Genomic DNA, 25807 nt, shown 5'->3' on the forward strand with positions numbered 1-25807 from the left:
TCACACGTACAATTTCTCCAGTTCTTGGTCCATTTCTGAATCGGTGAAGACCTCTAACTTGTTGGGCACAATCCCTGTAAATGCAGGAACATAAAACAGGTTGTTTCAAGTCAATCGAAATCTGCAGCTTTAAAAAAACTATATGTTCATCAGGAGAAGATTAAAAACATTACAAACGTGTTATCATTCTTCTCCACCTGTCTGAGAGGTACCTTTATCACACAAAGGATGATGGGTGTATGGAAGAAGCTGTCAGAGGAGGTAGTTGAGGCTGGAACTAGCCAAACGTTTAAGAAACAGTTAGGCAGGTATATGGATATGACAGCTTTGGAGGGATATGGACCAAACTCAGGCAGGTGGGAGTAGTGCAGCTGGGACATGTTGGCCGGTGGGGGCAAGATGGGCTGAAGGGCCTGTTTCCATGCTGTATCACTCTATGATTCTATGACTTGATTATCCGGATGGAGGGAGGAGAATTGACAATTGGAAATGAGGAAATTACAGAGACATTAAAACATTTTGACATTCATCTGCAAAGTTGACAAGAAGTGGTTAGTTTCTGTTGTAGATGCAAAAATATGCCAAGCAGACAGGGAGAAACCAGGCGAAATGACCCAAAACTGCCAGAAAGATAGGTTTCAACAACTGTTATAAAGAGAGGAGGAGAAAGAGAATGAGAGAAGGAGAGAGACAGAGAATATATATAGGGAGTGAAGGGCTTGTCTGCAGAAGATGGAATCACCACTGATGAAGAATCTGAGTCACAGCTGATCAAAAGTAATTCAATGATACTTTATTGAATCATCAACAGGAAGGTAAATTTACGTTTCCTCCCCCAACGCACATTTTACTTCCTTGTTTAAGAAGAAACTGCAGATGCTGGAAAAATCGAAGGTAGACAAAAATGCTGGAGAAACTCAGCGGGTGAGGCAGCATCTATGGAGCGAAGGAATAGGTGATGTTTCGGGTCGAGACACTTCTTCAGAACGTTTCAGGTCGAGACACTTTTTCAGTCTGAAGAAGGGTCTTGACCCAAAAAGTCACCTATTCCTTCGCTCCATAGATACTGCCTCACCCGCTGAGTTTCTCCAGCATTTTTATCTACCTTTTACTTCCTTGAGTTCTGCCACTGGATGGCACTGTAACCTTCTGAAGTATTGTCCAAGCCCCAGTTATGAACCATGCATAGTGGGCTAATGAAAGCAAGCCTGACTGCATCTGTGCAAGTCTGTAGAGTGCAGCATTACACCATTCAACCACAGCTTCTGAAACCCTTACTCACGAGGAGAAAAGAGAGAAGGGAAAACACGAGGAGATAGCAAATAGAGATGAAGGGAGGAGAGGAGGGAGAGTAAGGAAGGAAGGGGAGACAGGAAAGAAATGTATAAAGTATAGAAGTAATTGTGGCACTTTCAGGCAGCAATGTGGTGTCATGTACAGGGGCATTAATCGTCTGCCCATGGAACCTTCCTTTAACTCTTCACTATGACATTTCATTTCATTGTGATAGTGTTCAAAGAAATTTGTTAATTTGCATTTGTTATAGTCATAGAGTGATACAGTGTGGAAACAGGCCCTTCGGCCCACCTTGCCCACACCGACCAACATCTCCCAGCTGCACTAGTCCCACCTGCCCGCGTTTGGCCCATATCCCTCCAAACCTGTCCTATCCATGTACTTGTCTAACTGTTTCTTAAACGTTCGGATAGTCCCAGCCTCAACTACCTCCTCTGGCAGCTTGTTCCATACAGCCACCACCCTCTGTGTGGAAAAGTTGCCCCTCAGATTCCTGTTAACTCTTTTCCCCTTCACTTTAAATCTATGTTGAACCTATATTTGCGTTAATACATGAATACAAATAATTTCTAATCATTTCTAGAATGCAACATAAACCTGGGAGCTTCAGATTGTAATTGGGATGATGGGCTTGGAGGCCTTGGGAAAACACAGAGATCTATTCCAAACAAAATCATTTTCAAAGTGCGGATTTACAACTGAATGAGTAACATCCAGGGGGGAATGTTCTGCTATTTACACAGTTCTACCAAAGATCTTTTCACCCACTTTGCAATTCCCATATACATAATGAAACATCTTCTGATGTAAAGCCTCTTTGGATGTCTTGAGACGGCGCGTTTACACACAGGTCTCCCGTGTAGCTGAGAATTCATCAGTCAATCCAGATTCCCACACCAGGATCATGATGTTCCAAACACACCTTGCAGATGAGGGTTTAAAATCAAGACCATGGAAACCTTTGATGATTACATCAAGGCACAGAAAAGGTGCTCTTTGATACACAGACGTGAGAGGAATTTCAGTCTTGATATCCTGGAAATCTTGAACTTTTGCAAATTTTGAAACATATTCAGTGTTTTAATTTTAATAACTGATTGTTCAACTTTAATCAACATTAAAAATGGAGAACTATGCTCTCAGCAGAACACAACGCTGCATTTTTGTTAATCCATCGGAATAAAAGGTGTGGAGGAGGAAACACGCAAGGAACTGCAGATGCTGGTTTACTAAGAAAGACACAGAGTGCTGGAGTAACTCAGCGGGTCAGGCAGCATCTCTGGAGAACATGGATACGTGACGGTTTGGGTCAGGACTAAGTATCTCAGGAGGTTATTCCTGCGCTCTGTGAAACGTCATCTATCCATGTTCTCCACAGATGCTGCCTGACCCGCTGAGTTACTCCAGCACTCTGTGATACGTCACCTATCCATGTTCTCCACAGACGCTGCCTGACCCGCTGAGTTACTCCAGCACTCTGTGAAACATCACCTATCCATGTTCTCCACAGATGCTGCCTGACCCGCTGAGTTACTCCAACACTTTGTGTCTTTATTTGTTGAAGGAGGAAGCTGTGATCTGTATTTACCTGAACAGGTAGTTATGGCCTGTGGCAAAGTGCACCACATCAGGTGAAGGAATGCTGTGTTGTCACTGATATGTGGGCTGCCGCGTGATTCTACATTTCACATCTTGAAGCTAAGGCCTGAAGCTGAACTCAAACACCTGACCCAGAATGGCAACCCATCAAATGAACAAACATTTATAGACTGTAACAACAACAAAATCTAGGCTCGTAAATCACATGAATTTGTGACTTGTAATGGATTGCCGCTGCCAGTAAATTACAAATTACATTCTACATTCATACACGCCAGCGGTAAAAACTCTAATTGCCGATACTTCAGAAAGAGCTACGCGCTTCATCACGTTGCAGTGATTATTGATACATCTCACGCAGCACAACCAGGTCAATCCCAACCTGCCCGTGCGTTAACCAAGAGGTTTCCAACATGACACACACCTCTCCTTACTCTGAACATTTGCCCAAGTTTTCACTTCAACCACTTGACTTTTTTCTTTGCTTCAAAACCTCAGGTTCAGTACTGACTTGCGTCTACAACAATGTCTCTCCTGCTGCATTTGCAATCAAATGTTCAAGTGTTTTCCGACAAGGTCGGAGAGAAGCAGCGGCCAGAAGCAGCGAGAGCGAGTATTGGCTGGAAGTCGGTGAGTCAGAGGGAAAGAAGATTAAAAAAGAACGTCAAAGGCCCAGGTTCGAGTAATTTATGTTGGGAGAGGCCTTGTCGGGAGAGGCCTTGTCGGGAGATGTCGGGAGAGGCCATGTTGTGAGAGGCCATGTTGGGAGAGGCCTTGTCGGGAGAGGCCTTGTCGGGAGAGGCCTTGTTGTGAGAGGCCATGTTGGGAGAGGCCTTGTTGGGAGAGGCCATGTTGTGAGAGGCCTTGTTGGGAGAGGCCTTGTTGTGAGCGGCCTTGTTGGGAGAGGCCATGTTGGGAGAGGCCTTGTCGGGAGAGGCCATGTTGGGAGAGGCCATGTTGGGAGAGGCCATGTTGGGAGAGGCCTTGTCGGGAGAGGCCATGTTGGGAGAGGCCATGTTGGGAGAGGCCGTGTCGGGAGAGGCCGTGCTGGGAGAGGCCTTGTTGTTGGAGGCCGTGTTGTTGGAGGCCTTGTTGAGGTGAAGTGCCTTGGTGAGTAAAGTGTGAGGCCTTGGCTTGAGAGCCTTTGGCGAGGAGGCTACACTTGATTGAAATTTGTGATTTTTGTCCAGTGAAGAAATGGCAGGCAGGTTGGTACAATGTGTTTCCTGCAGGATGTGGGAAGTCAGGGATACCGCTGGAGTTTCTAGAAACTACCCCTGCAGAAATTGTGGCCAGATGCAGCTCCTGAATAACCGTGTTAGGGAACTGGAGAAGTAGCTGGATGACCTCAGAACCATCAGGGAAAACAAGAGTTTCCTGGACAGGTCTCACAGTGACGTTGTCACACCAAGTATACAGGAAGAGCGAAGGTGTGTGACTGAGTAAGGGGAGTAACTGTGGTGTGCAGGAGACCCCAGTGGCTGTGCCTAATGAAAACAGGTACACCACCTTGGGAGCTGTCGGGGCAGACGACGCTTCCAGTCCGAGCGGCTCCAATCCTAGCGATGAGACTCGACGGGTGAGAACAACGTTGGGCAGAGCCATAGTGGTGGGTGACTCCATTGTCGGAAGTGTGGACAGGAGATACTGTGGCAGCAGGCGATATTCGAGGATGGGCTGTTGCCTCCCTGGTGCCAGAGTCCGACTTCAGAACATCCTTGAGAGGGAGGGTGAGCAGCCGGAAGTAGTTGTGTGTGTGGGCACAAACGATGTCGGGAAGAAGAGAAAGGAGGTTCTGCAACATGAGTTTGGAGAGTTGGGAAGAAGACTGGAAAGCCGGACTCCTAGGGTGGTTATCTCTGGATTGCTTCCAGAACCTCGTGCTAGTGAGGACAGGAACAGGTAGATAGGGGATCTGAATGTGTGGCTGAAGGGCTGGAGCAGGGAGCAGGGATTTAGATTTATACACCACTGGGATCTCTTCTGGGGTAGGGGTGACCTGTACAAAAGGGACGGGTTACACCTTAACTGGAGGGGGACTGATGTTCTGGCAGGCAGGTTTGCCAGGGCTACATGTGTAGGTTTAAACTAAATAGTGGGGGGGGGGAGGATTGACAAATTGGGAGTATAAAGATGGAGTTAAAGGGGAAGTGAGTACAGGAAAAGTTACAATAATAGTGTTAATATGTGGGGATCGCTAGTCGGCGCGGACCTGGTGGGCCGAAGGGCCTGTTTCCACACTGTATCTCTAAACTAAACTAATAATATTTTAAAAATATTATAGTAATGGACCAATTTAATATGAGAGAGCTAGTATGAACGTGCTTTAAAACGTTACCTAAAGACTAAGCAGTAGTCCAGATTGCCAAAATGATTCTTGCTTCCCATTTAACTAACAATGATAATTCCACCGTGTTATGAAAGGTTTGTTAACGCTGATCTGATCCAAACACCTATTAAACCCAACTGGATATGGGTTCCCTTATTAAAACATAAAACATGCCCAAACAATGATCAGAAATGACTGATTAAAACCTCAGCTTGCAGAAGGAATTATTTGCTGGGTTGCCATGGTAAAACAAAGATCTATTGCAATTAATGTTAAAGGTGGGGCTTCACAATTGAATTCTAAACATTAATTAGAAGGAATGTTTCTGCTATTAATACAGCGCATCATTTCATTCAGTTTGAAGAATATAATTGCTGGAAATGTTGCTGTACAACCCTTTAGCCAGAGGTGATGTGATAAATGTTGCTGTACAACCCTTTAGCCAGAGGTGATGTGATAATGAGCAGGGCCCACACTGACGTCAACAGACAACTTATGATTGAAGACTTGCAGACCAGAGTAATTATATACTAACCCCAAAACGCCCAAGATTCCTCAGGTTTTTGTGTGGTAAAGACTATTTACTTTATACCTCAATTATAAAATGTCTCTGGATACAAATCTCCTTTTCCCACTGAATCCTCCTGCATTTCCAAAAACAAGTGTGCAATGTAGACTGTTGATTTCTCTTTCAGTACGTAGTATGTAGATGAATGACAAATAAAGTTCAGTGGGATTATGGTGACAATTTTATGTTCGAATCATACCTCAAGCTTGGTTTCCACACATAAACTATTGAACTAGTCTTGGAAATGACACGTTAATGAAGATGCAGGTTCAACCCTTTAATCAGCAGCTTTCATTTTCTGCACTCAACTCTTCACATGCATCCATTTTTTTAAAGTTTAGTTTAGAGATACAGTGAGGAAACAGGCCCTTCGGCCCACCGAGTCCGTGCCGACTAACCATCCCCGTACACTACCTACACACCAGGACCAATTTACCATCTTACAGAAGCCAATTAACTTACAAACCTGCACGTCTTTGGAATGTGGGAGGAGACTGGAGCACCTGGAGAGAACCCAAGTGGTCACGGGGAGAACGTGCAAACTCCGTACAGACAGCACCCGTAGTCAGGGTTGAACCCGGGTCTCTGGAGCTGTGAGGCAGCAACTCTACCGCTGCGCCACCGTGTCGCCATAAATGTGGGTGGAATTTTTCAATGAGGGATCCACACTGAACTCTTCACATGCATCAAATGTAGGTTTTGTTCAAACTTTATAAACAATATAAAATTAAAAAGCTAGCTGATTCCCAGCAATTTGTTTGTAGTGGTTTCCCCTCGCTGATGAAGGTTTACTGCACATGTCGCTGTGATTTTAATTCTTAGCTTTAATCTAATGTGATTGATTGATACAAGGATTGTTTAGATATGTGGAGAATGGTGTGTGGACAGTATTGACCTTGTTTCCAGCCTGCAAGCAGTTGCAAGTTATTTATGGAAGATATGGAAAACACTATATGATTAATGTTTGATGGATATTATTTGAAAAAGATCTGGAACAAACTTCTTGCTACATTAATGCCTGATACAGAAGAGCTCCCCAGACACATTGTTGCTGCTCAACTGCCCTAGTAGATTGATTCCAAAGCACACCATAGTAAGAAAGGTTTAGAAACTTTATTGTTTTGCTTAATCCTTCTGCATAGATTTTCTCTCGAAAGTTATTACGGTGTCACAGTCAATGGGTAATCAATGATAGAGTGAGTTCTTCACTCAGAGCCTCTGCGTAAAGGTTCAAACACTCCACAGCCACAAGAAATCTCTGCACCAACAATCATCCATCAAGCAAGTTCCCCCGGCAGTTTGTGGCCCATTACAAGGCACTTTTGCCAACTGTTCAGTGAAGCCAGCTTATCACACAGTAGACAATCTTCAATTACTTTCAGGTTAGCTCAAGTCTATTGTCACATCGGCAAGTAAGGCGAGGTAGTGGTAAAATGACAACATCATCAGACACTTGGACTCTCTGCTTCTCCACACGTTCTCTGCCACTTCTCAAGAGGAACCATGAAGCCAACATGGCCAGCGCACAATATTCAGCAGATAGCAAAAGCAAGGGAGATCAGGCCTTGTTGCCCTTGTTGCTCCGTCTCTGCTAATTCACTCTCTCACCTGTTTTCAGTGCTGGATACCAGCTTCTATGCCAGGGATTATTCACTGCCCATTCAGTTACATAAGGTTACATGTAGTGTGGGAATTGCATGCAGTTGATTTCAGCTTCTATCCATGGTCCAGAAAATACTTTTCCCTTTTCAGAATATTTATTACAAATTTTACTAGATTGAAATATCCCCATCCTTATAAATTGCTATTGGTTTGTTAGTGATTAAATATGTTTTCAATTTTTATCAACTTCATCCCGTAGGTTTTAATACCAAGTAACACCTCCCCCCACTTCACTGAATTCCATTGTTCTTTACTGTGAGTTTAAACTGTATTCTATATTCAGCAGAACCAATGTAAATTTATAATATCAGGATCCCACTGATATCTGTTTTTCTCAGATATAAACAGAAAATGTTTGAAACACTTTGCATGCCAGGCAGCATCTGTTGAAAGAGGAACAGTGGTCAGCATGGTAGCGCAGCAGTAGAGTTGCTACCTTACAGAGTCAGAGACCTTCCAACTTCTATACTCAATACTCTGGCTGAAGAAAGCCAATGTGCCAAAAGCCTTTGTGACCTGTGACTCCACCGTCAGGGATCTATGCACCTGTACTCCTAGATCCCTCTGCTCTACAACACTACCCAGAGCCCTAACATTCACTGTCTAGGTCCTGCCCATGTTAGACTTCCCAAAGTGCAACATTTCACATTTATCTGCCCAAAATTCCATTTAAATTGATGAAACATTAATATTAATGAAATACAAAATGAATTGAACTATACGCCTTCACACCGCCCCTCCTCATCCCAGTTTTCCAACTAGTTTCACTGCCCTCCTGATTAAATGTTACTGATTCTTGTCACCTTCTCCTCAGCTAACAATGAACCATTCTACATTTTCCTTGATTATCCTCCCCTTTGATCTCTCGTTTTCACACCATATCCTTCCATATCTCTGTATCTCCCTATTCCCTGACTCTCAGTCTGAAGAAGGGTCTCAACCTGAAACGTCACCCATTACTTCTCCCCAGAGATGCTGCCTGTCCCGCTGAGTTTCTCCAGCATTTTGTGTCTATCTTCAATGTAAACCAGCATCCGCTGTTCCTTCCTCCACAGATCCCTTCACTGATGTGTCCTGGCAAAGAGGGGAGGGCTGAATGTGAGTGGGCTCATGCCGAGGACATTACTGAATGCCCAGGACCAAGTGTGTTGGCTATTCTCTGCAGATCTGCTGCTCACCCTGAAGCAGTGGTAGTGATTGCAAGTTTGTCTTCAGTCCTCTTCCCCAGTCCAGCCTTCCTTGCTTGAGCGGTTGGCTTTCTGAACAGTGTCAGTTTTTTAATGAAGTGATTTGCTGTTTCCCCAGCTCTACATGCTGGGAAGCTTGCACATGTAGATCACAGTGGATTATGAAACATAGTTATTTGGCAGCCACACTCCTGAGAATTACTGCAACGGATTTTAAATTTACAAAATATATATAATTAAGGCTAACAAGATGGAAAAAGTTGAAGAATAAGTGGTAGGCCATTTAGAACTGAGATGAAGAAAAACTTTTTCGCACAGAGAGTTGTGAATTTGTGGAATTCTCTGCCTCAGAAGGCAGTGGAGGCCGATTCACTGGATGCATTCAAAAGAGAGTTAGATAGAGCTCCTAGGGCTAGCGGAGTCAGGAGATTATGGGGAGAAGGCAGGAACGGGGTACTGATTGTCTGATATGATTGGTGAATCAAGTGGACACATTGCACAGCTATTAAACCATTATTTTAAATTCCACAACTGTCAAGATGTAGCTTTCCCCTGTAGTTATTACTTACCCAAAGTGCCGTTAATCCCTTCGTGCTTCACAATGGCCATCAGAAAGCCGAAGAATGTCACTCTTTTCACTTTGTTCAGGATCTGCTTCAGGGACAAAGTTGATGGGTGCCTGTAAACACAGACACAGGTCATTACGCATGTAAACGCAAATACACTGTGGATCATGGTCATCACGCATGTAAATGCAAATACACTGTGGATCATGGCCATCACGCATGTAATACAGTGAATGAGACAAAGTTGATGGGTGGCTGTAAACACAGACACAGGTCATTACGCATGTAAACGCAGATACACTGTGGATCATGGCCATCACGCATGTAAACGCAAATACACTGTGGATCATGGTCATCACGCATGTAATACAGTGAATGAGACAAAGTTGATGGGTGGCTGTAAACACAGATGCACTGTGGACCATGGTCATCACGCATGTAATACAGTGAATGAGACAAAGTTGATGGGTGGCTGTAAACACAGATACACTGTGGACCATGGTCATCACTCATGTAAACACAGATACACTGTGGACCATGGTCATCACGCATGTAAACACAGATACACTGTGGACCATGGTCATCACTCATGTAAACACAGATACACTGTAGACCATGGTCATCACGCATGTAAACGCAAATACACTGTGGATCATGGCCATCACGCATGTAAACGCAAATACACTGTAGACCATGGTCATCACGCATGTAAACGCAAATACACTGTAGACCATGGTCATCACGCATGTAATACAATGAATAAGAGCATATAAAAATTACAACTTATTTTTGGCAAATATATCATCGTTAAGAAGGCTAAAAACTGTAATGCAAAAGGGATTTGGGTGAATGGCATCATAAATATGTAGAAGGAGAATTACAACAAAGTGATTGTAAGCAAAGCTAAAATTAAAAGCCGCAAGTTATCAACCATATTTGGTAAAGTTTTGGATTGACAAACACTTAAGCTGTAATAATGTCTTCCATTCTTTGAATTGAACCCTGAGAAATATTTCACTGCCAAAAGTGTACACATTTATCCGAAACATACAGAATGTGTTATGAAAGGAACTGAGGGTTGCATGGGGGTTGAGTGGAGAAGTTACGCCTCACTGAAAGTGGGTTCAGCAAACAAAGATATGCAGTTGCCCTCTGTAAACATTACCCTTTGAAAGGACGGACTGGGCAAGACTGGGCCCGCGACAGGGCAAGTAGGAGAATAGACTAAACATGCTGGGCTCACAATCTGTGCTCAAACAACTACAGGTACTCTCATTTACGTTCATTGATTATTTAGATTACATTAAGATGCAGCCAATAGTTTATGAATCTTTACTTTGCTGTGGAAATATAACAGAAATATAACAGTGTATAATATAGTCTCTCTGTAAGAAGGAACTACAGATGCTGGTTTAAACAGAAGATAGACACAAAAAGCTGGAGTAACTCAGCGGGACAGGCAGCATCTGTGGAGAGAAGGAATGGGTGGTGTTTGGGGTTGAGGCCCTTCTTCAGTCTCTGCATGGAGTCTGAATTGAAGCCAGTCATTCGAGGACAAATTGGGATTTTACCACAAACCTATCATTGTAAATACAAGACTAAGAACCAGTTCCACTTTGCCAAGAAATGTATGGTTCAGCTAGAAGGTTTAGTGTTCTGCTAGGTAATAATAATAAATATATTTTATTGTCATTGCACAGAGGTACAACGAGATTTGGTATGCTTGTTATTATGATTGTCAGGTGTACCGAGATACAGTGAAAGGCTTTGTTTTGCATGTGAATCAACAGATCAGATATACAATACATAACTAGAATCAGGTCAAACTCAAGTACAAGGGGAAAATACTCAGTGCAGAATATAGTTCTCAGCATTCTAGAGCACAGGTTCCAGAGCCAGAGTTTGACAGAGTCCACAATGGGGTAGAGGAGAAGCGGACAGTACTCTAGCTTATGGAAGGACCGCTCCAAAGCTGGATAAGGGGGGGGCAGAAACTATTCTTGAGGCTGCATGTGGACGCTTTCAATGTCCCGTACCTTCTGTTGGACGGGAGCGGGGAGAAAAAGGAATGACCGGGGTGAACCAAGCCTTGGATTATGTTGGCTACTGTCCCAGACAGTGTGAAGTGTGTTTGGAGTCAGTGGTGGGTAGTGTGTGTGGGGGGGAGTAGGAGATGTTGAACATACAGTATGCACAGATCTACCATAACTCCCCAAGCTGTTAGATATATTCCAATTCAAATCCACTTTACTACCCAAAACTAAGTCATCCATTTGGAGGAATTCCTCCTCAATTCTGTGAACTAGAGACATACTACATGGAAACAGGCCCCTTGGTCCAACCCCGATGCCCCATCCGAGTGAGATCCCACTCCCATTTGCCCACGTTTTGCCCATATCTCTCTAAACCTTTCCGATCCATGTGTCGGTCCAGTTGTTACTGTACCTGCCTCGTTAAGGCAATATTGATTTCATGAATTGCCATTATTTTGTATTGTAGAATACAATGGATAATAAAACTGAAATTGGCAGGAAAAGGTTTGAATATTAGAAAACAAGGAGCAATGAGAAAAATGAAATAAATGTTTGTTACAAAAGGAAACACACGACCAAAGGCTGGATAATGGTGACATAAATGATAGATTAAGTCCGTGCAAGAGGCACAACAATTATTAGTAGAAAGATAATACTTACTTGTACCTATACCTATCACAGAGCGTTTCCAGACAGTCATAAAAGTGAGCTGCATCAACCCCCTCTTGAGTTGGTGTTTCACTCGTTGGGGACTGGCATTGTTCAATTGAAGATGTCGGCACAATCACAGTGTTTGGGTTCTTCCCCATGTGGAGATCCTGGTAGACTATACCGATGCTTCCAAGAAATTCTAAGGGAAAAATAAATTCTGTGCAAACATTTTCAGAAAGAATAATTTTGGTAATACAGTAGTAGTGTATCAGGCACTGAAAGATAGCTCGTAGTTAGGTAATTGAAGGCATTTAAAACAATATGGAAATACTTCCTGTCAGACGACCATATTTAATGATGTTCATACTATTTGGCCCAAAAATCATGTTTATAAAATGGTACTTTGTAAACATATACAATTGATCAATGGACTCAATAAATTCCAAGTTAGATTAGAGAAACAGACCATTCCTTGCAGCTTGTTGAACAACTCATCCTTGGGTTGAGTTCTCTCTCTCCAGGTCCCTGTACCTCTCTACTCCAGCACTATGAGGGAGATCAGTGCATTCTGACGTCCCAGACAAACCAGCACAAGAGATGGAAGCCAGAGATGGCCATTGGAAGCCTGCTCCTTCACTCAGTGAGATATGACTGAGCTTGTATCTGCATCACTTTCCTGTCTGAACTCAATATCCTTTGATTCCCTGAACATCTGAAAAATCTATCATTCTCTGTCTAAAATGTACCGAGACTCTGGGCCTCTAGTCCTTTTGGGAAAGTGAATTTCGGAAATCCACTACATCCGAATGAGGAATGCTTTTATGCTCATAGTACTGACTGATCACCCCCTTATTTGAGACCGTGACCCCGGATTCTGGACATCCCATCCAGGGGAAAGATGTACTGTTCATCCACCTTCTCAAGCACTGGAAGAGTTTCAGTGCCATCACCTCCATTCATTTGCTTGAGTTTCCACCACCCATTTGTGAGGAGGGAGACCAGGAATGTGTTCAGTAAGAGCTGCATTTAAATGTAACTTCATTATTTGTACTCTGCATCCAAAGAATGAGATGCCAGTGTTTTGTTAGCATTGTTTGCAGCTGCTGACCAGAGATGGTGTTATTAATAATTACACACCTGCATGTTTGGCAGCTCTGTGAATGATTCCCCCTCAATGATCTATCCAATTTCCTTTTGAAATCCCTGACTGGCTCTGTTTTTATCACCTGTGACGGGCAATGAGTTCCAGAACAAAACAGCTCCTGGTGAAAAATGTTTCTTGTCATCTTCACCGTAGTTTTCTGTCCATCATTTTAAATCTGCATTCCCTCATTCTTGAAGCATCCACTAATGCGACCAGCTTCTCTCGAAACCTGCCACTCAATATATCTCCACTCAACCTTCCTCCCCTCAAACAAAGAACCACAGCTTCTCCAATCTAACCATTTGATTGTAATCCATCATCTCTGGACTCATATGTACATACAAACATAGAAAAACAGGTGCTGGAGTATTCAGCCCTTCGACCCAGCACTGCCATTCAATATGATCATGGTTGATCATCTAAAACCAGTAGGTAGACAAAAATGCTGGAGAAACTCAGCGGGTGAGGCTGCATCTATGGAGCGAAGGAATAGGTGACGTTTCGGGTCGAGACCCTTCTTCATGCCGGCATCTGCAGTTCCTTCCTACACGTGTGGGTTTCTTCCTGCTGTGCTTTACTAATCAAGTCCAGTAGAGGTCAACAAATGACTGCAGATTGTACAATCCTGAAATATGAGCAAAACCTTTAAATCACCATATATGAGGGTAGCAGTCAGGAAGTTTTAAAATCTCGGGTGATAGAGTAGCACAAGCAGTAAAGGGTGTCATGGTACACCAGTCATTGAAGGTAGGCATGCAGGTGCAGCAGGCAGTAAAGAAAGCGAATGGTATGTTGGCTTTCATTGCAAAAGGATTTGAGTATAGGAGCAGGGAGGTTCTACTGCAGTTGTACAGGGTCTTGGTGAGACCACACCTGGAGTATTGCGTACAGTTTTGGTCTCCAAATCTGAGGAAGGACATTATTGCCATAGAGGGAGTGCAGAGAAGGTTCACCAGACTGATTCCTGGGATATCAGGACTGTCTTATGAAGAAAGACTGGATAGACTTGGTTTATACTCTCTAGAATTTAGAAGATTGAGAGGGGATCTTATAGAAACTTACAAAATTCTTAAGGGGTTGGACAGGCTAGATGCAGGAAGATTGTTCGCGATGTTAGGGAAGTCCAGGACAAGGGGTCACAGCTTAAGGATAAAGGGGAAATCCTTTAAAACCGAGATGAGAAGAACTTTTTTCACGCAGAGAGTGGTGAATCTCTGGAACTCTCTGCCACAGAGGGTAGTTGAGGCCAGTTCATTGGCTATATTTAAGAGGGAGTTAGATGTGGCCCTTGTGGCTAAGGGGATCAGGGGGTATGGAGAGAAGGCAGGGACGGGATACTGAGTTGGATGATCAGCCATGATCATATTGAATGGCGGTGCAGGCTCGAAGGGCCGAATGGCCTACTCCTGCACCTAATTTCTATGTTTCTATGTTTTCTAAAGCTGTTGGCTCACTGCTCCTCAGACCTGTGTTTGAGCTCCTGACCTTGCCGTGGGGTGGAGTGAGATAGGACAAGGGGTCACATCCAGGACAAAGGGTCACAGCTTAAGGATAAGGGGGAAATCCTTTAAAACTGAGATGAGAAGAACTTTTTTCACACAGAGAGTGGTGAATCTCTGGAACTCTCTGCCACAGAGGGTAGTTGAGGCCAGTTCATTGGCTATATGTAAGAGGGAGTTAGATGTGGTCCTTGTGGCTAAGGGGATCAGGGGGTATGGAGAGAAGGCAGGTAGGGGATACTGAGTTGGATGATCAGCCATGATCATATTGAATGGCGGTGCAGGCTCGAAGGGCCGAATGGCCTACTCCTGCACCTAATTTCTATGTTTCTATGTTAGGAGGGCTTCCACTGGTACATTAACCTCAACTCCAATACCAAGACATCATCCAGTGGCAGCAGTTATGTAAGAACACTGTCTATCGCCTGGCTGGGAATACACTAGCAGTTTAAACCCTGGAATTCTTCCACAACCTGTGGGAGTTCCTCCATCAAAAAGACTGCTATGGGTCATCATCACCTTGCCAGGGACATCAATGCTGGCTTTGGCAGTGATGCTAATGTCCTAACAAATGAATAAATAAAGAAATAAATAGTATTGTGGTGTGAGTGTTGAATGTGGTTTGCTGGTCACTGCGCCACAACCCATACTGTTCCCTTGCAATGTAAATTATCCCGATAACAAGACTAGCTCTCAGCTGATTACATTTATGGATCATAGTCAAATATCTTGAGCAATAGAGATAAAATATACAGGATCACCAAAAATGTGAGTAGCAATAGAATGTCAAAATCAACTTAATAACTTTGTGCACAAAACACAGTTGACTTATTTGGGAGACTTGGAAAAGGTCTTGGAAGCAATAGTTGACACATCGCTTTCAATGCGGTATATTGTAAAGCAATTGAAAACACAAATAGGATGTAGGAATATATTCTATTGATGGTTTTGTATTTAGAGATCTAGCATGGAAACAGGTCCTTCGGCCCATCACATCCACACTGACCATCGATCACCCGTTCACCCATATATATACATATATTATTGCCTGACCAGCAATAAATTACAAGTCTACACAAGTTGGACTAAGACTTTACAATTCTTCAAGGCAATCAGTTTTTAGTCAGAAGTACATGCTGAGAAAATACAGGCATAATAAGACAAAGGGAAATGAATTTCAAGACAAAATGAGTTGTGATGAAAGAGATGATGTTTTTTTCGCGCTTCATCAAGAGCGAAACTGGTTAGTTAGAGGGAGTGGTTGTTTCAAATAGTGAATGAAAGGAAAACATAGCCCACATTATAACTTCAAAGTAAGCTCAGAGAGAACAAGGAGAGGTCATAAGGAAATGATGATAAGCATACTTTAAAAGGTATCAGCACAGATCTATTTATTTGAAGTTACTCAATCACTTGGAATAAACAGCAGACTGAACTGGTGGCCCTGCAGCTTTACATTGATCAACAAATTGGAAATGTATGGATGGCGTTTAAAAGGAAGGAGAGGTGCAGGAGAGGGAACTGAAGTCTCCAGAAGTAATAGTAACAGAAAGTTTAAGAAGGGAAAAGAGTCTAAGGTCAAGCAAATTGGGGAGCAATTTGAGAAGAGGTGTGGTGAACACTGAACTAAAGATGTTATATTTGAATGCACACAGTATACGGAACAATGTGGATGAGCTTGTAGTACCGGTGGAACTTGGTCGGGTACGATGCGGGCATAACGGAGATGTGGCTGAAAGAGGATTGGAGCTGAATATCCAAGAATATCCAAGGTTACACATGGTTATCAAAGGACAGGCAGGTGGGCAGAGGGAGTGGGATGGCCTTGCCAGTGAATGCCAGGAATGACGACATTGGATCAGAAGATGTAGAACCCTTGTGGGTAGAGCTGAGAAACTGCAAGGGAAAAAGATCCCGATGGAAGTTTTATACAGACCTCCGAACAGTAGCCAGGATATAGGGTGCAAATTACGACAAGATACCATGGGCATGTAAGAAAGGCAATGTTATAGTGGCCATGAGAGATTTCAATATGCAGGTAGACTGGGAAAATCAGGTTGGTACTGGATCCCATGAGAAGGAATTTGTAGAGTGCCCACGAGATGGCTTCGTAAAGCTAATTGAATCGGTAGTATGGAATGCAAATGCAATGTCAGTGTTTATTTTGAGAGCACTAGAATATAAAAGCAAGGGTAACTTAGCGGGACAGGCAGCATCTCTGGAGAGACGAATGGTGACGTTTCGGGTAGAGTCCCTTCTTCAGACTGAAGAAGGGTCTCGACCCGAAACTTCACCCATTCCTTCTCTCCAGAGATGCTGCCTGTCCCGCTGAGTTACTGCAGAATTGTACATTGTAAGTTTGAGAATATAAACATGTTCTTTAACAGAGCAAGGGGAAATGCGGAGCGGAGAGGGATTATTACTGCCTATTTGAGTGTATAATATGTTTGCTTGTGTCATTTCAAACAGAATAATTCACTGCCTCTTGTAGCTGAAATTCATAATGTGCACTTGAACCAGATAAAAACATCCACTAATTGCTTAGAATGCAATCTTTCTCTCCATATTTCCACCCACTCACATTTCCATTGCACCCACAGAGACCTGTGTATCCACATAGGGCAGATGTAATGAGTCATTTAGAACAATCTCCAAATTAAAATTGCACTAGAGAAAGTATTTTATCAGAGAGAGGTTTTTCTACTCCAGTGGGGAACTATGGATAGCCGTGTTGCATTGTATAAATAAGATCAGGGCATTTCTAGCACTCGAGCACCAAATGTATAGATCTTGAAAAGGAGTGCACAGATCAGGTGAACCTATCGACCATGGTGGGCAAATCAGCTGAACACCTGGACATCTCCCTCTCGCAAGACTGGGTAGCTCTTAATTGTTGGCTGAATCAGATACTGTTAGGCAATATGTGCAGGAATAGGCCATTCGGCCCTTCGAGTCAGCACTGCCATTCAATGTGATCATGGCTGATCATCCCCAATCAGTACCCCGTTCCTGCCTTCTCCCTATATCCCCTGACTCCGCTAACTTTAAGAGCCCTATCTCGCTCTCTTGAAAGTATCCAGAGAACCGGCCACCACCGCCCTCTGAGGCAGAGAATTCCACAGACTCACAACTCTGTGTGAAAAAGACCTAGATTTGTGGAAGAGCTAGATTTGGCATCTTCCCCTCATGTGAGGAGGAGATCTGAACATCACTGAGATGTGAACATCTTGAACGAACACCACCTTCAAATCCAAACCTACCTCGAATCTTCCTCGTAGATGATGACAGATGTTCTTTCGCTTTGCAGAGCGCCGTACCTCCGTTTGCTGAGTCAGTCCTGAGCTCAGTGAGATAGATAGACAGGGGAACCACAAGCAGCAGGAGAATCCTGAGCTCCCTGTTGCCTTTCCATCCCACTCTCACTCTGACTAGTTTGTGGCCGTCTACACTGTTACAATGCGATCCAACACAAGCTTGAAGAGCAGCACCTCATCTTTGGTGAAGAGCAGCACCCCATCTTTGGTGAAGAGCAGCACCTCATCTTTGGTGAAGAGTTGTGCCTCATCTTTGGTGAAGAGCAGCACCCCATCTTTGGTGAAGAGCAGCACCTCATCTTTGGTGAAGAGCAGCACCCCATCTTTGGTGAAGAGCAGCACCTCATCTTTGGTGAAGAGCAGCACCCCATCTTTGGTGAAGAGCAGCACCCCATCTTTGGTGAAGAGCAGCACCTCATCTTTGGTGAAGAGCAGCACCCCATCTTTGGTGAAGAGCAGCACCTCATCTTTGGTGAAGAGCAGCACCCCATCTTTGGTGAAGAGCAGCACCTCATCTTTGGTGAAGAGTTGTGCCTCATCTTTGGTGAAGAGCTACATCTCATCTTTGGTGAAAAGCAGCACCCCATCTTTGGTGAAGAGCAGCACCTCATCTTTGGTGAAGAGTTGTGCCTCATCTTTGGTGAAGAGCAGCACCTCATCTTTGGTGAAGAGCAGCACCCCATCTTTGGTGAAGAGCAGCACCTCATCTTTGGTGAAGAGCAGCACCCCATCTTTGGTGAAGAGCAGCACCCCATCTTTGGTGAAGAGCAGCACCCCATCTTTGGTGAAGAGCTACATCTCATCGTTGGTGAAGAGCAGCACCTCATCTTTGGTGAAGAGCAGCACCCCATCGTTAGCCTGGCCATGCTGCAGCATTCTGGATTTTAAACTTTACAAAATGAGGTCACTTGACTTCTCTGTCCGTGTCAGTCAGCTGTCAGTCATTCTGGCTCAGCTTGATTCCCCGTGCTACCATTTTGTAAATGCTCATTGTATGGTTTATGTTAGATTTATACTAGGAAATACAAGCCCAGAAAAGCCGGCAGAATGGTGAGAGTGGCCCAATCACTGCTTCCAATTGATGGTTTGTCTGAGTTAACGAGTAGACCTTCCCAAATCAACATTCGACAGGTATTGTTCAGTGACGCTGTGTGCCCTGTGGGATTCTCTCACGCCATTGTGGTGGCTGTTTAAGTCTTGTTTAACTTTTTGTGTGGTTATGTATCTTGTTGCTTTTTTGTATGACTGTTGGCAAATCAAATCCCTTGTATGTTTACATACTTGGCTAATAAATTAATTACAATTATATTGTTGTGAACTCGTGAACACAAAGACACCATGTATTGCCGAAACACATTAACTTCACATACGGACAGTCAGAGTGAGCTGGGCTGAAAATGCTCTACAGCCCCACATTGCAATACAATAGTGATTGTTTGTTCACCCAAATGAATTCTTCTTCTTGCGTATGGCATGCACAGCCTAAAGGTGTAGGACAACTTGTTCTATTTAGTTGCATTCGTCAAAACAGGTTGCAATCTCCAACCCCACCCAAATGAAATGAGAAAGCAATGAGATGTAAACTTACCACAATAATAGAACTGGATCTGGAACGCATACAAAAAGTCCACAAATGACATCGGGCAGTCCATTGCATCATCCATTAGGATAATCCTGCAAACAGCAATCCAGTAGAAATTCACATCTTGTTTCAAGTTTAGAAGATTAATCACTTGCAAAACCTCACAGTTGCCTGGATTAAACCTTCTATGTCATTTCTCTGCCCATATAACTGATCTATATCCTGCTCTATTCTTCGACAGCCTTCACTGTCCAGAACTCTCCACATTTTTGTGTTGTCTGTAAACTTACCTGTCAGTTTTTTTACACACGCACGCACACACACAGACTATTTCCATCCTGAACTCCTTACTCAATATTCATTCCGCACTTTCTGGATTATCAACATTGACTCTCCTCTGAATCACCCGCCCCCTCTATCCCAATCATCTTCTAGCCCTTCTTTCAATCATGGTTATAGTCTAGAGCTGATACTCTTTCCCACTGCTGGCATCTGTATACGAATTCACCCATGAATCCACCCACAAATCCATCCAACCATCTCACTGGAGATGAGTATCATCCCCATGATGTTCACAGTCTCAACAGCAAGGTTTGCCTCTCCACAGCCACAATTCAAAATTCAGTCCTGGTACTAAATGATGAAAATAGGCATCGTAATTCCAAAACATTAGCAAATTAAAGTCTACGATGATAAAAGCAACACATGTACCTTTAATTCTGCTTGATTGTACTCTCTACTGGTGAACATGGTATAATTAAATGTACTTGGCTCCAGTTATTTCACCCCAAGTCATCAGCAACAAAGCAGCTTTGCATGTTACCAGCTGTTTTACTTAAAACATACTCAACCACATCAAAAGTTTGGCAGCCGTTTGTTTAATTCCATAAATAACAAAGAAAGAAATGTCTTTAAAAGCAAAAACCCACAATTTACAATGTCCCATTTCAGTAAAATACAAATCTCTTCATTTGCTTACAGCATTTACAATCTGTATATGCCCACATACTGCAGAAGTTCAGTAAACACCGGCTACAGCTTTGTTTAAAGCAAATACAACCTGATCCCAAATGCAATCTTAACCTCAAGTAATGCCACCCATAGCGTAACTTCTACAGTGTGTTTTATTGCTTATGTTCTCTATAAATATATAGGCTTCTATTTCCATCTCCTGTGGACCAATAGAAGGAATCATGGGGTGTGCCATTGGTTTGATGTGTTGGTGCCCATTTAGATTGTGAAACGATAATTACACACGCTCACTAAAAACCAATCAGGTCATAATTTACCAGTGAGGGGAGGCATGGCCTTTTGTTCATGGAACTGCAGGTGTTAGAAAATATAGTCAACAAGGTTGTTGGAAGTGCAAACTGATTAATGGCACAGGCAGGTCAACAGGTTCAAACTGGGCTCAATGACCAAAGGACAAGCAATACGATTATAGAATAAACATTGTCAAAAATGGTGAATTATTGTGGCGGGATTGATTGTCAAAGTGGGCAAGGAAGGAAAGGCCAAGAGAGGGCAAAAGGAAACAAACAAAATAAAGGACAATATATATAAATCAAAAGTCTGAATGTTATAAAATCTCCGCAAAACAACTCACAACCAGCTGAACATAGAACACAGAGTGCTGGAGTAACTCAGCGGGTGCAGCAGCATCTGTGGAGAACATGGATAGATGACGTTTCACAGAGTGCTGGAGTAACTCAGCGGGTCAGGCAGCATCTGTGGAGAACATGGATAGGTGACGTTTTGGGTTGGGCCCTTCTTCAGACCCAGGTACATGTGCGGTTAGAAAGAACTGAAAAATGACATTTTAGATATTCTCCAAGGGGTTCATTGTATTGTATTCTATGTACTAGAGATAGTTAGGTTGAGGCCCTCATTACAATTGGGGGCATGGAAGCAAAGAATGGATCTTATGCAACGGAAAAAGACTCAGAGACTCACAAAAAATACTTTCCTCATGCCAATGGCTTTGGTAACCATGGCAGCAGTTTGAGCACAGTGTGAAGGTATTGTGAATGAGGACCAGAAGATGATGAAGTGCAGCAGGACACACCTGGGTGAGTACGCTGGACACAAAAGGATAAGTTGTTGAAGGAGGACGGAGTGCTTGCAGTGATATCCTGGCCAGCAGAGCCACATTGGAGATATGTACTCTGGCTTAATGCACAGTACTTCATTTTCACATTGACCGAGACAGTGAAGTTCTTTATTTTCCATACAATTCATTTACATGATACTATACACAAGCACGATCATACACAAGAACAAGTCTGCAACGACTGTAGTGCAAGAAGAATAGATTTCATTGAGGCAGTGGACAAATAATCACCACATTTCCAGCATCATCTCGTACTGTTCAAGTTTCACGTTTAATCCTACCTTGGCAGCAGCACTGGTACAGGCTGGCCCGACGATGCTGTCATTATCCTTCATGACAGACCCCTGGGGGGCTCCAGTGGAGCCCGATCCATGCCAACCCCCGGCAGCTGCAGGATCACCCGCGGCCTACTCCAGGGCCCACTCCAGGGTATCCAGTGGCCCACTCCAGTGTCTCCAGTGACCCACTCCAGTGGCCCACTCCAGTGTCTCCAGGGCCCACTCCAGTGTCTCACTCCAGGGTCTCCAGTGGCCCACTCCAGTGTCTCCAGGGCCCACTCCAGTGTCTCACTCCAGGGTATCCAGTGACCCACTCCAGTGGCCCACTCCAGTGTCTCCAGGGCCCACTCCAGTGTCTCCAGTGGCCCACTCCAGGGTCTCCAGTGGCCCACTCCAGGGTCTCCAGTGGCCCACTCCAGTGTCTCCAGTGTCTCACTCCAGTGTCTCCAGTGACCCACTCCAGTGTTTCCAGGGCCCACTCCAGTGTCTCACTCCAGGGGTCTCCAGTGTCTCACTCCAGGGTCTCCAGTGGCCCACTCCAGTGTCTCACTCCAGTGTCTCCAGGGCCCACCCCCGTGGCTCCAATGGCCCACCCCAGTGGCCCCCGGGACCCACCCCAGTGACCCACTCCAGTGTCTCCAGGGCCCACTCCAGTGTCTCCAGTGTCTCACTCCAGGGTCTCCAGTGGCCCACTCCAGTGACTCACTCCAGTGTCTCCAGTGCCCCCCTCCGGGTTCTCAGGGGCCCCCCTCCAGGGTCTCCATGGCCCACTCCAGTGACCCACTCCAGTGTCTCCAGTGACTCACTCCAGTGTCTCCAGTGACCCACTCCAGTGACCCACTCCAGTGTCTCTCCAGTGACCCACTCCAGTGTCTCCAGGGCCCACTCCAGTGTCTCCAGGGCCCACTCCAGTGTCTCCAGGGCCCACTCCAGTGTCTCCCGTGACTCCCCCCAGTGACCCACTCCAGTGTCTCCAGTGGCCCACTCCAGTGTCTCCAGTGACCCACTCCAGTGTCTCCAGTGACCCACTCCAGTGTCTCCAGTGGCCCACTCCAGTGTCTCCAGGGCCCACTCCAGTGACCCACTCCAGTGTCTCCAGTGGCCCACTCCAGTGTCTCCAGTGACTCACTCCAGTGGCCCACTCCAGTGTCTCCAGTGGCCCACTCCAGTGTCTCCAGTGGCCTACTCCAACAACATCTCCATGCACAAACCCACCAGGTCCTCAACAAAAACTACCATTACATAAACTTTGCAACATGACCCATTTCCCTGTATTTCTGTTGAGAACCCATTGAGAATCTATTTCAAAAAGGCACAAATGGCCAAAATATTAAAAGGATAGATTATTGGGTGGTGTGAAAACTTGTATCGAACCTTGCTGCTCCAGCTCCTGGGAGAATTTCAGTTTAGGATGCCCAGACATACCCTCTGATTCCTCTTTATAACGTGGCCCAAAATTCTGTCAGCTTCCAATGGATAAATGTACAACTGTCCTCGACCTGCCTCTAATCATCCCTAAGGCAACAATCTAAGTGGCATTTTCAATGGGATGAGGCATAAATGGCAGCATAAAATATTGCACCTTTATTGATGTTCGGATATCACAAAACATTTTACAGTCATGGAAGTATTCTGAAGAACAATAGGAAACAACTCAGCAAGCTCTCATAAACATCAGTATAAGAAAGTGACTGAATAAATTGTTTTTGTGAATTTGATGAAGGAATGAATATTAACCGATACACAAGGGATAACCTCTTTGTTCAGGGCTAAAAGAACAAAGTCTTTGATCTGAACTTTGGAGGTGGCAATGTTGTCTGTTCTGGAGGAATCTAATCTTGATAAATAGTTACACAGCAAATGCTTCAATTTCCCAAGTAGAAATATCTTTCTGAAAACGTGATCACCAAAAAATAGAGTCTATTTTTAATGTTGAATGTTTGTATTTCAACATAGGACATGGCAATGTCAGAGACATTTGCAGAGAATAGTTAATAAACTGACATTGTGAAGGAACTAAATTAGTTGTAATAAGACTATTGAATTAATTATGAGTTAATTACCATTTCCAGTTATTTTAATACATTAGCTCTTCTAACCATTTTCTGAATAATATCATCAATGCTAATCTTTTTTTCATCTTTTAAAATATATTGATGAATTTTTAATGAATAATCTTCTACATTATATTGATTGGGTACTGATTGGTGATGATCAGCCATGATCGCATTGAATGGCAGTGCTGGCTTTAAGGGCCGAATGGTCTACTCCTGCACCTATTGTCCATTGTCTATTGAAAGGTGTAGCACAACTGGCTTGCAGGTCAAGTGCAAGGATAAATATGCTGCAATTATCAGCTACAAGTCTATAATGACTCACTTAAGTGTTGATTTACAATTGGCAGCAACTAGTTTGTTAGTTATAAATCTGATTCTTATGGACACAAGGCCCATGGATCACATCCCCGCCTCAAATCACAGATTCCAGTGGACTTTTAAGGCAGAAAATAATGTTGCTTCTAAACGGGTCTGATTGTGAAAAGCATTTAAGACAATGTAAATATGTCTGCATAACATCTCAGAAATGTGGCCCAGTTCTAAGTTCAGACTTGCCTCATGTGATGGTTTGCTTGCCTGCAGCAACATAATGAAGGCATTGGCATTACATCTTAACTGCTGGACATACTAATAGTTTCATTATTTTCTGTATTCAATATCTTTTATTTTGCCACTGATCATTTCATGGAATTTACATCATGGAACACACAGTTACTGCTCAATATCTAGTTATATAATAGCTTGACACTAAGACAAAAGAAAACCTCATTATGTTTACTGAAATGGATGTAGTTGTTCTCTCCAAAGCATCAAATTAATTGCTTCTACTTTCTGAGAGGAAAACTGATAAACATTCTGGTGACAGAAGACTAATTGTAAATCACCTTGCTCATTTATTCCACAATACTAAAAATAACTATATTCAAAGCATGATTCTCCCATCTCACACTGCCTGAGAGTTAAAAATAGACTGCAGAAATGTCTGCCAACTGATGATATCCTTAAGGGCCTGTCCCGCTTTCCCGAGTTACTCACCAATTCTCCCGAGTTTTCCCCATGATTCAAACTCGGAGAATGTCCGTGGTGAGTCCGTTGGAGGCCGTAGATATTTCGTAGCGGCTCGTAATGCCAGCCATAGGTACTCGGGGCATCAGGTAAGTTGGGACCTTTTTTAAGAATATTGAAAAATGTCCACGAGTAAAATAAAATGGCCCCGAGTACGTTCAGCTGGCATCTCCGAGTTTAAATCAAGGGGAAAACTCGGGAGAATTGGTGAGTAACTTAGTGGTGGAAATCCCTGCTGGCCTTGAGTCCACCATTTGTCTTTCACCAAGAGAAAGGAAGATGACCTTTGGATTCAGGCCTCATTTTCCATTGCTGACAATTAATCAACTGCGCTGCCAAAGAAATCAACCAACCTGGATCAGAACAAACATTCCCCAACCCCTTGGTTAATTTTATTGGCTACCTGAAAGTACCAACGTCTGCAATGTGCACTAACAACCTTGTTCTATGCCTACAACCCTCACTATTGGCATGCACCACGCTATGTACTGCATGTAGTACCCCAACTAACCATCCATATTTACAACTCAAACAACATATCGGTTGTTAAGATCAAGAGTATTCACTCATTTTTCAAGATTCGGGCATCAGCTGCAAGGTCTGCAATTATTTTTTCATCTTTGTCTGCTTGAGAAGTGGGGAGTGGAGTGGAGGGGGTGGAGGGGAGTGCGTGGAGTTGGGGGGGGGGGGGTGCGTGGAGTTTGGGGTGGGTGCGTGGAGCTGGGGGGGGTTAGTGGAGGGGGGTAGTGGAGCTGGGGGGGGTGCGTGGAGTTGGTGGGGGGGTGGAGTTGGGGGGGTAGTGTTGGGGGGGTAGTGGAGGGGGGTGCATGGGGGTAGGAGTGGGGGGGGGGTGGAACAGGGTGCGTG

The 25807-nt window shown here is 44.0% G+C and overlaps 1 protein-coding gene across 3 annotated transcripts in view; it reads right to left on the bottom strand.

Moving 5' to 3' along the window:
* Nucleotides 1-25807, bottom strand: part of cstpp1 (centriolar satellite-associated tubulin polyglutamylase complex regulator 1) — a 118187-nt gene that overhangs the window by 3286 nt on the left and 89094 nt on the right. For all 3 annotated transcript variants that reach the window (XM_055649119.1, XM_055649122.1, XM_055649120.1), the window contains 4 exons: nucleotides 19437-19522; nucleotides 11901-12090; nucleotides 9211-9320; nucleotides 11-74 (listed from right to left, as the gene is read on the bottom strand). In XM_055649119.1, the coding sequence (XP_055505094.1) occupies nucleotides 11-74; nucleotides 9211-9320; nucleotides 11901-12090; nucleotides 19437-19522 (450 nt within the window). The remainder of the gene's footprint in view (nucleotides 1-10; nucleotides 75-9210; nucleotides 9321-11900; nucleotides 12091-19436; nucleotides 19523-25807) is intronic.

This window comes from Leucoraja erinacea, chromosome 18, assembly GCF_028641065.1.
Source record: "Leucoraja erinacea ecotype New England chromosome 18, Leri_hhj_1, whole genome shotgun sequence".
In the NCBI taxonomy this organism is placed as follows: Eukaryota; Metazoa; Chordata; class Chondrichthyes; order Rajiformes; family Rajidae; genus Leucoraja; species Leucoraja erinaceus.